The following is an 11,797-nucleotide window of genomic DNA, read 5'->3' on the forward strand; positions in this document are numbered from 1 at the left end:
GTTGTGATCATTTTACAATTTATACAAATTTTAAATATCATGTTATATACCTGAAACTAATATAATGTTATGTATCAATTACACCCCAATTAAAAATGTAGGATTTTTCTTGGCTATTTACAAATTTATACTATTTGCAAATAGCGCTGCAATGAACCCTGGGGTACATGTGTCTTTTGGAATTATGGTTTTCTCAGGGTATATGCCCAGTAGTGGGATTACTGGGTCATTTGGTCATTCTGTGTTCAGCTTTTTAAGAAATCTCCATATTGTTCTCCACTGTGGCTATATCAATTTACATTTTCACGAAGTGTAAGAGGGCTCCCTTTTAGACATTTAGGCTCAAGAGGGTAGAAATATATGTATACATATGGCTGATTCACATGGTTGTACAGCAGAAACTAATGCAACATTGTAAAGCTATTATATTCCAATTTTTTAAACAACTATGATTTGCATAAAGACAATTAAAAAGAAGCCTCAGGGTATAGATGACTCATATTTGTGTTTAATTATGGTATACTCTATAGCCAGGTAATGGTTTCAATGACCTTCTCTTGAACAGTCTGTGGAGGGAGAATGGAAAGAGAAAAATCCCTTGGGGTCTGATTAGACACTGTTGGCAGCACACAGGCAGAGGCTCCAGGGTCAGTGCAAAAAGCAGCTTCACAGCCAGATCTCTGGCAGGGTGGGGAGGGAGGGGAAGGGGGTCACAGGAAGTGACCTGGTGACTGTGTCAGAATCACTGTAGAATCTGATCTCAGAGGAACAGGCTGATGGGCAGCTGAGAATTCTGGGCAAAAACAAACAGCTATTACAGAAGAGCAGAACCAGTTCCCATCAGAGCATCCTCAGGAGTCAGCGCATGAGCCCTGTAGAAGAGAGAGTGATCACACAGAGCATTCTGAGAGAGGTGCCCCTCACCTCCTCTCAAGGCCCTGCAGCATCAGAGAAAGCTGAGGTGCGGGGCATGTCATCATCACCTCTCCTAACAACTGTGTAAAGGTGAATCTGCTAAAGAGGACACAGCACTTCAGCCTGACGCAGATGTGTGGGAGGCTAGGGAGCAGCTGTTATCCTTGTGGGGAATACTGATATTTCAATCTTTTTTAGTAAATTAGATAATAACACTTCTTCTTTCCACCACACGTAGCCTCTTTCAGTCATACAAAAGCACACTATCAGCAGCTACCAAGCCCGGGGCCCAAAGTGGGCATTATTCTGGTGTCCACAATGAAGATGTGGCTCTGCCTCCAAGTTCCACAGAAAGATGCCACCAGAGTTATGGACTGATTCTGGTGAACAACCTCAGGAGCTTCTTATAGAAACTGGGTGAACTTCTCCCCTAACTCTTGATCCCATAGCAGGGAACAGGCCGATGAACGAGATCACTGTGCCCCGGCACACTCACCTGAACACTTCCTTCCTTGACCTGTTCCCAAAACCCCCACCAAATCAGAACCTCCCCCACTCACCCCAGAGGAAAATGAAATATGCAACTTAATTGGAAATTTATTTCCTTCCTATCCATTGGCCACAAGGCTTTAACTGCCTCCGAAAAAATTTCCCAAAATAAATGAAACTGTCAGTAGAAGAAAGGGAAGTCAACGCTCTGATCCTCTTATAAGAAGAAACTTTTGGAAAGGAAACTCTGAGGAAATGAAGGAATCTAAGGAAGTACACTCCACCTGTCACTTCTGTGGCAGGGCTACCTTTCAACCAGTAAAATCAAACTCCGATGTGTCCTTATGTTGTTCCATTTCCTCTCACTCCCAGCCTTGCCTCCTTCCTTTCTTGATCAGGAGGAAAGAGCTACATATAGAGAAGCCTCCTGAAGAGAGGGTCTCAGTCACAGCCTTCCCCATTTCTCCAGAGTTCCTTACCCTTCTGGCTCCTGTGATGCACAATGAGGCCCAGGCTGAGGAAGATCAGCCCCAGCACGAATCCCCCAACACCACTCAGCATCTTGCTCTGGGCAGATTCAGACTGTGCTCCTGGGAAGCAGAACTTGAGTGTCAGTGTTTGAACCCAAACTCCACAGTCACCGCTTCAGTTCAGTTCAGTCACTCAGTCGTGTCCGACTCTTTGCAACCCCATGAATCACAGTACACTAGGCCTCCCTGTCCATCACCAACTCCTGGAGTTCACTCAAACTCACATCCATCGAGTTGGTGATGCCATCCAGTCATCTCATCCTCTGTCTTCCCCTTTTCCTCCTGCCCCCAATCCCTCCCAGCATCAGAGTCTTTCCAATGAGTCAACTCTTCACATGAGGTGGCCAGAGTACTGGAGCTTCAGCTTTAGCATCATTCCTTCCAAAGAACACCCAGGGCAGATCTCCTTTAGAATGGACTGGTTGGATCTCCTTGCAGTCCAAGGGACTCTCAAGAGACTTCTGGAACACCACAGTTCAAAAGCATCAATTCTTCAGCACTCAGCTTTCTTCACAGTTCAACTCTCACATCCATACATGACCACTGGAAAAACCATAGCCTTGACTAGACGGACCTTTGTTGGCAAAGTAATGTCTCTGCTTTTGAATATGCTATCGAGCTTGTCATAACTTTCCTTCCAAGGAATAAGCGTCTTTTGATTTCATAGCTGCAATCACCATCTGTAGTAATTTTGGAGAGCCAAAAAATAAAGTCTGACACTGTTTCCACTGTTTCCCCATCTATTTCCCATGAAGTGATGGGACCAGATGCTATGATCTTAGTCTTCTGAATGTTGAGCTTTAAGCCAGCTTTTTCACTCTCCTCTTTCACTTTCATCAAGAGGCTTTTTAGTTCCTCTTCACTTTCTGCCATAAGGGTGGTGTCATCTGCGTATCTGAGGTTATTGATTTTTCTCCCAGCAACCTTGATTCCAGCTTGTGCTTCTTCCAGCCCAGTGTTTCTCATGATGTACTCTGCATAGAAGTTAAATAAGCAGGGTGACAGTATACAGCCTTGATGCACTCCTTTTCCTATTTGGAACCAGTGTGTTATTCCATGTCCAGTTCTAACTGTTGCTTCCTGACCTGGATACAGGTTTCTCAAGAGGCAGGTTAGGTGGTCTGGTATTTCCATCTCTTGAAGAATTTTCCACAGTTTGTGGTGATCCACACAGTCAAAGGCTTTGGCATAGTCAATAAAGCAGAAATAGATGTTTTTCTGGAACTCTCTTGCTTTTTTGATGATCCAGCCAATGTTGTCAATTTGATCTCTGGTTCTTCTGCCTTTTCTAAAACCAGCTTGAACATCTGGAAGTTCACGGTTCACGTATTGCTGAAGCCAGGCTTGGAGAATTTTGAGCATTACTTTACTAGCATGTGAGATGACTGCAATTGTGCAGTAGTTTGAGCATCCTTTGGCATTGCCTTTCTTTGGGACTGGAATGAAAACGGACCTTTTCCAGTCCTGTGGCCACTGCTGAGTTTTCCAAATTTGCTGGCATATTGAGTGCAGCACCTTCACAGCATCATCTTTCAGGATTTGAAATAGCTCAACTGGAATTCCATCATCTCCACGAGCTTTGTTCGTAGTGATGGCTTCTAAGGCCCACTTGACTTCACATTCCAGGATGTCTGGCTCTAGGTGAGTGATCATACCATCGTGATTATCTTGGTCATAAAGATCTTTTTTGTACCGTTTTTCTGTGTATTCTTGCCACCTCTTCTTAATGTCTTCTGCTTCTGTTAGGTCCATACCATTTCTGTCCTTTATCGAGCCCATCTTTGCATGAAATGTTCCCTTGGTATCTCTAATTTCCTTGAAGAGATCTCTAGTCTTTCCCATTCTGTTCTTTTCCTCTATTTCTTTGCATTGATCGCTGAGGAAGGCTTTCTTGTCTCTTCTTGCTATTCTTTGGAACTCTGCATTCATATGCTTATATCTTTCCTTTTCTCCTTTGCTTTTTGCTTCTCTTCTTTTCACAGCTATTTGTAAGGCATCCTCAGACAGCCATTTTGCTTTTTTGCATTCCTTTTCCATGGGAATGGTCTTGATTCCTGTCTCCTGTACAATGTCACGAACCTCATTCCATAGTTCATCAGGCACTCTATCTATCAGATCTAGTCCCTTAAATCTATTTCTCACTTCCACTGTATAACCATAAGGGATTTGATTTAGGTCATACCTGAATGGTCTAATGACCCCTTAAGAAGCCTGAAGTACAGGAGGTGGAGGTGTCAGGTGAACCCAGTTCTTCATTCTGACCACCCTTAGAGAAAGGATGCACCAGTAGATTCTTGGACACAGTGGGCAGGTGGGAGAAGAAGAAAGTGTATCTTAGCTCCTCAGGGAAACTTCCATAACCTTAGACCCTAAGTTCTAAATTAGACCCTAGTTCACCTAGGGTCTGTCCTGCAGAGGTTCCAGGGCTGGGCTCTGAGGTCATGGTGTGTAGAGTGAGCTCCCTGTATCTGGAAAGACAATATGACTAGGCTCTTCTGGGGCCCTTGCTATGAGGCATGAGCACTCTTGTGTCCTGTGATTTCAGTAGTGATGCCGAGGACAAAGGGTGAGATGGGATGAACCCAGGAAACTCTGCCCACCCCTGTCCTGTGGGGCCCACAATGAAAGGAAACCAAGTGCCCTTACGCCACTCCACCATGATGGGGCTCTGGAGGCTGGGGTGCTCCACGCGGCAGGTGTAGACATCTCCTCGCTGAAGGGTCACTTCCAACATTACAAGGATCTGGAAGGTCCAGTCCCCATTCCTAATAAGAGGGGTGGACACAATGCCAGCTGTCTCCTCCTGGTCATTCCGGAACCACTGAACCTTGATCTGGCCTGGATAGAAATCTGTCACCGAGCAGACCAGCAGGCTATGGTGGTTTAGAGCCTCAGTCCTGGATGGGGAGATGGTCACTGTAGGTTCCACTGAGGGAGAAATAGGCAGGAAAAGACACAGTGAGACATGAGACCGCACAGCATGTATCCCCCCAGGGAAGAGTCCTTCCTTTGTACCAGAATGGGAAGATCCCCAGGTTCCAAGTCTTGGATTTGATCCAAGCTGGGCCACTTTATTAGGTTGAATAAACACATTATCCAGTTTACTTTTCAGAGTCTCAAGAGATTACCATAATCATTCTATGAGAGCTACTCTGTTTATACCAACTGATAAAATAAAGCACTTCAAAATTTTAAATCGTTATAATATACAGGCCACTATTCATAAAAATTTTTTAATAAAAATAATAAACCTAAACTTGTCCTCTCCTCTACTTCATTTATGCCACATATGCTTTATTTAATTAATTCATTAATTCATTTGGACTTCCCTGGTGGCTCAGATGGTAAAGCGTCTGTCTACAACGCGGGAGACCTGGGTTCGATCCCTGGGTCGGGAAGATTCCCTGGAGAAGGAAATGGCAACCTACTCCAGTACTCTTGTCTAGAAAATCCCATGGACAGAGGAGCCTGGTGCAGGCTACTGTCCATGGGTCGCAAAGAGTCAGACATTTATTCATCTATTCAACAAATATAAATTTGACAAGCACTGGGAATCCAAAGATAGACCATAGACGCTGAATTTACAGAACTTGCAATCTAATAACAGATACAAAAAAAAATGTTATTTCAAAAATTGATAATTTTTAAAGGAAAAGAATGGGAAACTTGAAAACAAACAGCACTGATAAAAAATAAGGTTTGTAAATGCCTTGATTCCTTTATCTTTTCAGATTTCTACTCATGGTCAAACATAACATATTTCCTTACCTATTTTACACATCTTATGCTTTACCTCTTCAGTCATTTTACCACATCTGCCTCATTCTCTTAGTGTGAACTATCTGTAAATATGAGTAAATATCTGTAGATATGAGTAAATATCTTATGAAATGTTTTACTTATTTGATAATATATTATGTATTCTCACTTTCTTTTTTCCACTGTCTTTCAACATTCAAGTGAGCCACCAACCCTACTCCATTCCCTTGCTATTAAGAATAACTGCCTTTTTCAGAAATCAGATATTATTGTAATGTATGTTCTTTCTAGAAAATATTGTAAGATTCTTGCAGAAGTTGGTCTGGGTTAACAAGAAGGTAATGTGAACATTTAACTAAGACTTCCTGAGGTCAGCAGGCAGTCTTGGCACCACAATTACATGATACTCATAAGCCATCAACCGGAAAGGATCATGTCTTCTATTTTGACTTTAACTCTTGATCAGGTTCCTCTTCCTGGGCTCTGACTGAAGCTTTGATCAGCTATATAGGCTTATAAAATCTGCTCATCTCAAACAGGCTGTGAGTAAAAACATTAGGATCATTTTTATGCATAAGAACTGAAATAGAGAAAATATACCAATGTACTTGTCAGCATTAGGATGAAGAAGAAAGCAAGAAAGTGAAAAGTAAGATAAGGGTTATGTGAACATGTTTAGATAAAAGTGGGGTCAGACTAGGGGTTAATCAGTGAGTTTTTTAATCCTTCAAATGCCCTACCCTACCAACATTGAAAATAGGCAGGAACAGACTCATATTGCTCTTCTGATCATAACTGGCTTTCACAAGAGGCTTTGCTTCCTTTAGATTCTATAAACACATGATAAAGAACATGATAGCAGTTTTGTTTGGGGGAAGATTTCAAGACAGTGAATAACTGTTTATAATTACTTAAACAGTTATTATATACCAATATTAGCATATACAAAGTGGTGATGCTAATTGTTAATACACAAGGTTGCTGTGAATTTAAGGGGCATAATATAGATAGTGTTTGGTAAGACAGTTGTCTAGAATTAGGTGCTCATCCATGAGGTATAATCCACTTTCAGAATGTCTACCCTTGACGTGGATGTTGAGGGGAGCTGGGGAGGGTTTAGGCCAATATAATCTGAAACAATTTTTATTCAATAATTAAGTGGAATTAATTTATTTACTCCCAAACTTCAGCTCTATTATGCCATTTGTTAAACTTTTCCAAGAAATTAAAACTTTGCCTTACAAAACCATTCAAGTGTTGTTTTTATTTTTACTAAATACTTTTTCCCTCAGGTTTTGCATTCACAAATTCTAAATTGTTAAGATCCAAGTCAGTAATACTTTACTTTAAAGCATTAAGCAAAATAGTAAAAAATAATGAATAAAGTCAGTTTTTAAGGCCGTATTTACTTTTCTGTTTTCTCTTGAGCCTAAGTGGTTGGGCAACCCAGTACAGTTATTCATTAATTTAACCAAGGTTTATGGAGCTCATAGTATCTGCCAGTGTGTCAAGTACCATGCTGCTGCTGCTAACTTGCTTCAGTCGTGTCCGACTCTGTGGGACCCCATAGACGGCAGCCCACCAGGCTCCCCCGTCCCTAGGATTCTCCAGGCAAGAACACTGGAGTGGGTTGCCATTTCCTTCTCCAATGCATGAAAGTAAAAAGTGAAAGTGAAGTCGCTTCAGTCATGTCCGACTCCCTGCGACCACATGGACTGCAGCCCATCAGGCTCCTCCATCCATGGGACTTTCCAGGCAAGAGTGGGTTGCCATTGCGCCCTCTGCAAGTACCATGCACTCAGGGATAAATAAGGCAATCCCTTGCCTGGAAGAGGTCCAGGCCTAGTGATACAGTGACATTCATTTAAGAAACCAAGATAAAGATGAATAACTATCTGAAACCAAAAGTGAAAATGTATTATTTCATGACTGCAACACATGTGCAAAATACACAGACCCTGGCTGTGAAGCAGCCTTAACGCCACCAGGCTGAGCTGGCAGGCACCTGGTGGGAATGTGCTGAATCAGTGGAAACAATCACCCAGGATAGGACCCTGAGGGGTGACCCTCACCAGGCAGGCCGGGCCGCCTCTGCGGAGAGAGTTCCAGGGCAGCCAATTTCGATTTCCCCCATGGTGCCCTCGGTTCCCCCCTTCTCTGCGTGGGTCTCCAGGCCTCACTGTCCCCCCAGTGGGCCTGGGGACGCCGCCCCGGAGGTCCGGTCCCCTCCCCCGTGCTGAGTCTCTGAGGGTGGAGGGCGCGCCCCCCACAGCCATCAGCCCGAGAGCAGCCAGCACTCACCTCGCCGCTGCAAGGATGTGATGAGCTCCAGTTGGTAGTTGTGTCTGCACACCGTGTCCACCTCGGCCCGCGCCCGCTCCAGGATGTCCTTCTGGCTGTTGAAGTACTCGGCGTCCTGCCGCCCCAGCGGGGAAACCGCCCGGAACTCATTCACGTTGCTGTCGAATCGCACGTGCTCCTGCCGGTTGTAGATCTGTCTTTTCACACCCCGCACCCGCTCTGTCCCATTGGTGAAGTAACACTGGCCTATAAACTGGTACACGAAATCCTCTGCGGAGAGACAGCCACTAGGTCAGGGCTCAGCCCCACAGCCCCAAGTCGGCCACCACCAGCTAGGTCCATAAACCTCAAACTCAAATTCTGAGACTAGAAACCACTGCTGCTCTACACTTCCCCAACCCAGAAACCCATAGTAATAAGTCCAGACAAGGTCTTGGAGGAATGCAGTGTCTTCTCTGGATAAATCATATCTTTAAAAATGAAAAAAAGCCATGCTCACTTTGTCTTGGCACGTGTAGTAGATACACACTTGTCTCCTCCTCACCACTATAACATCCTGAGGCTGCGGGAGAGGGGATTGCCCTCACCTTGTCCTTAGAGGGTGAAAATGAGAAGGTAATATAGCCCTCATTCCCAAAGGGAGGAAATGTGTGATTAAAGACTATCCTGTGATCACACCTCACCCCAAGGGTCCCTCGGAGCTTACTCCCCAAAGTAGTGGCTCAAGGGAGCACTTACCTGGAGAGTCTCTGCCCTCGGCCCCTGGGGTGCTCAGCACCGCCAGGGTCACCATCACAGCTGCTGTCCAAAGACCTCTGGGGATCCGCAGAGCCACCATCCCAGACATACCAGAGAACAAAGGAAGAAGTAATGGTAGTCAACACAGCTCAAACACAGTGGATCTGGCGAACCCACTTCACAGAATAAAAGCCTATGAAAGCTCCCGAGTATGGCAGGATTGGAGAGTCCCTAGGAAAGGAACCAATCAGCACTGGGGCTGAAGTACCTCATCTGTCTCTAGGCAGACATTTTTTTTGACGGTCCTTGATCTATTGCTTGGCACAGTGTCCTCTTCAAATTACACTGGATTGGGCTAAAAATTTTCTCTCAGTTACAAAAGATCTGAAGATTGAATACCTTAGGAGTTTAAAAAATGAAAGGAAAAAATGATTCAAGACATCTCTGATATTTATTTAAAACCTATTGTTCTTGGGATTTGGGATAAGGGGGGGAAAGATGGGGATTATATTTCAGAGAGAGAAAACTATTGTCAGAGAGATGTTCACGTTTATTATTTCAAACATCCTGAGGAGCCTTAAGTTGTGGTGGGGAAAGCAGAATTCTTTAAATAAGTGGTTTTGAACTGCAGTTCTACCACTGATGTGCTTTATGAGAGTCAACAAAATACTGAAACATTTTGCCTCAAACTTCTCCACAAAATGTGAATCATGTTTCATGCATTTTATATCTAAACCTTCATATATACAAACCTAAGGGTAATATGACTTGTTTAATATTATAGAATGTTCCTCAATTGTCATGTGTAGCTGTTGGCAATATCAGGTTAATATGTGAAATAAGAAAACAAGCAAAGAAATTGACAACCAAGAATTCCCTGGCAGTCCAGTGGTTAAGACTCTGCCCTTCTACTACAGAAAGCATAGGTTCTATCCCTGGTTGGGGAACTAGGATTCCACATCCCATGTAGCAAAGACCTTTTTTTTTAATTGATAGTCAGTCCTGCTGGCGAGTGATTGTTTTCATTACTCAAGAATCTGTTGCATTTATTGAGTTAAAATATTTGAAAAGTTAAGTTGACTTTTCTCTTAAAATGTCTTCAGCTGCTCAAATTCTCCCTGAACAATCTGTCAGCAAAAGCACAATCCACTAACATTAACAGCATTAAGGTATAGTTAACTTAGGTTTTGAGGACAGAGAGCAAAATTATGGAGAAGCATTTCCTGGGGCTTGAATAGTACTGATGAGGGAACAGATGCTTAGAGGGCTGTGCCAGCCCTAAGCATCAAATCTCAGTGGCAGAAGTATCAGGGTGTTTTATTAAATAAATATTTTATTTATCAGACCTCTCTTACCCATGACTAGGGGCAGTATCAAATGGACATAGAGAGATTAGAACAACGCCTGACATATGAACAAGGCAATAAGTATCTCTCCCTCTAATCTTTCTCTCCTGAATTTTAGGTTCTTTCAAAATAGAGGACAGGATCTTAAAGCAAAATGTAAAGAGTTTACCAGGTAAAAAGAAATAGGGAAGAGGCAACAACACGAAGTTTCCCTTAGTTGCACATGAAAGTAATGAGTTATTTCAACATTCTGAATTAGGTACATAGCTCCAGAGCACCTGAGACTGAAAAATTTGTCACTGGGCTTCCACCTGCAGTGGTGCACTCAGGACAAAGGTAGGTCCAGAATAAGGAGGGTTTCCAGGGTGGGATGAAAGCACAAAGAAGGAACATCAAACTCAGACCAGTAATTGGGTTGTGGGGCAACAAAGAATAGTCAGAGAGGGATTCTGAAGGTTTCTCAGTTTCCTCAGGCCCACCTCAGGGTCTCTAGGAAGGGCTTTTGGCCCTTCCCCTCCCTCCTGTCATAAGACAGAAGTTCCCTCCCCCCAGTTCTAGGGCTGTACAGTGGAGGCTGCCTCAGACCTGGGAATTATCCAGTCTCACAGACCTCCTCACACAGAATTTTCAACTAGCAACAAGAGTGTCACCTTAAAATCCTTCTTCTGATTGGCGAAAACCTCACGCAAGGCTGTGGTTTGGGCTTCACCTACTGCTTCCCCAAGCCAGGCAGCATTCTCTACATGTTCTAGAGTTCTCGGCCTTCCCCTTATCTCTGCTGAGTTTCTCAGGGAAGTCACTGCTGACTTGGCCTGAGAGGAGGCAACACAGACAACATTCTGATTCCAGGTATTTAGCTGAATCACCCTGTGGAGGCAGGGAGCTTAGGATGAGGCAGTGTGTATCCCACATGAGTAGACAGAGGGATCAACAAACAGTCATTGATACAGGTGAAGGTTGCTGTAGGGAAACTTTCATGGTACATCCTCTGTTCCCCTGAAATGAAAGATAAAAGCTGTGAACTACATCCTTGTGAAAATTCAGGGAGAAATCATTTCTTTGGTCATCATCCATTGGAATCTGTACTTGGTCAATGGGGTTAACTGTGAAAGTAATAATCATCTTGTCCAGAAGGGCCATCCAGGACCCTATTCTGCATTCAACATTCATTGTATATTATGAAAATTTCCATGACCTCCTTAATGCCAGTAGTAATATAATTAGAATTATTTCTTCTCAGAATATTATTTCCCTTTCATATAAAATTGTCAAGCCATTATCCTTAAATTTTTCCAAATCTTTGTGAAGCTACCCATATATGTCCCCTATATGAACACTTAGATGTAATCCATTACATGAATTTTCCATGACATATATAAAGTCCTTTCCCTTTGCACAAAGTTCTCTCTTTAAAATCACATTTTACAGAATCTGAAGGAAGAGTCAAATTAATAACAAAGTGACCATGTATAAGCCATTTCAGTTCTAAAAAACTTAGTTTTACCTCATTGGCAGAAAGAACACACACATCGCAGGACCACTTCATGAAAACAGATATAATTTGTAAATGTGCACTGTAATCTATGGTGAGGTGCATACACATTGGTTTTTTTTGTTTGTTTGTTTGTTTGTTTGTTTGTTTTGGGAGGGTCACTTTTATTAGGTCTGAAGTTTCACCCCCCACCATGCCCTCCCCAAAAACACAGAGAGGATGCCACC

At 43.2% G+C, this 11,797-nt stretch overlaps 1 protein-coding gene across 1 annotated transcript; it reads right to left on the reverse strand.

Annotated features, from left to right (window-relative positions):
* Positions 1–535: 535 nt before the first annotated feature.
* Positions 536–8,875, reverse strand: LOC128055330 (boLa class II histocompatibility antigen, DQB*0101 beta chain-like). The gene is made up of 5 exons (XM_052647841.1): positions 8,733–8,875; positions 7,995–8,264; positions 4,581–4,862; positions 1,884–1,994; positions 536–872 (listed from the first exon to the last, which is right to left on the reverse strand). The coding sequence occupies exons 1-5, from the start codon at positions 8,839–8,841 to the stop codon at positions 859–861; spliced, it is 786 nt and encodes a 261-aa protein (XP_052503801.1). The 5' UTR covers positions 8,842–8,875; the 3' UTR covers positions 536–858.
* Between the last annotated feature and the right edge of the window lie 2,922 nt (positions 8,876–11,797).

This window comes from Budorcas taxicolor, chromosome 11 (assembly GCF_023091745.1).
Source record: "Budorcas taxicolor isolate Tak-1 chromosome 11, Takin1.1, whole genome shotgun sequence".
NCBI classification, from domain to species: domain Eukaryota; kingdom Metazoa; phylum Chordata; class Mammalia; order Artiodactyla; family Bovidae; genus Budorcas; species Budorcas taxicolor.

Bases quoted from the DNA above. Each gene is read 5' to 3' on its own strand.
- LOC128055330 (XM_052647841.1), bottom strand. From the start codon at position 8,841: ATGTCTGGGATGGTGGCTCTGCGGATCCCCAGAGGTCTTTGGACAGCA. The intron at 8,265-8,732 runs GTAAGTGCTCCC...GTCTCTCCGCAG, and splicing joins CGAGGGCAGAGACTCTCCAG to AGGATTTCGTGTACCAGTTT. The intron at 1,995-4,580 runs GTAAGGGCACTT...TCTGCTTCCCAG, and splicing joins CCCCATCATGGTGGAGTGGC to GAGCACAGTCTGAATCTGCC.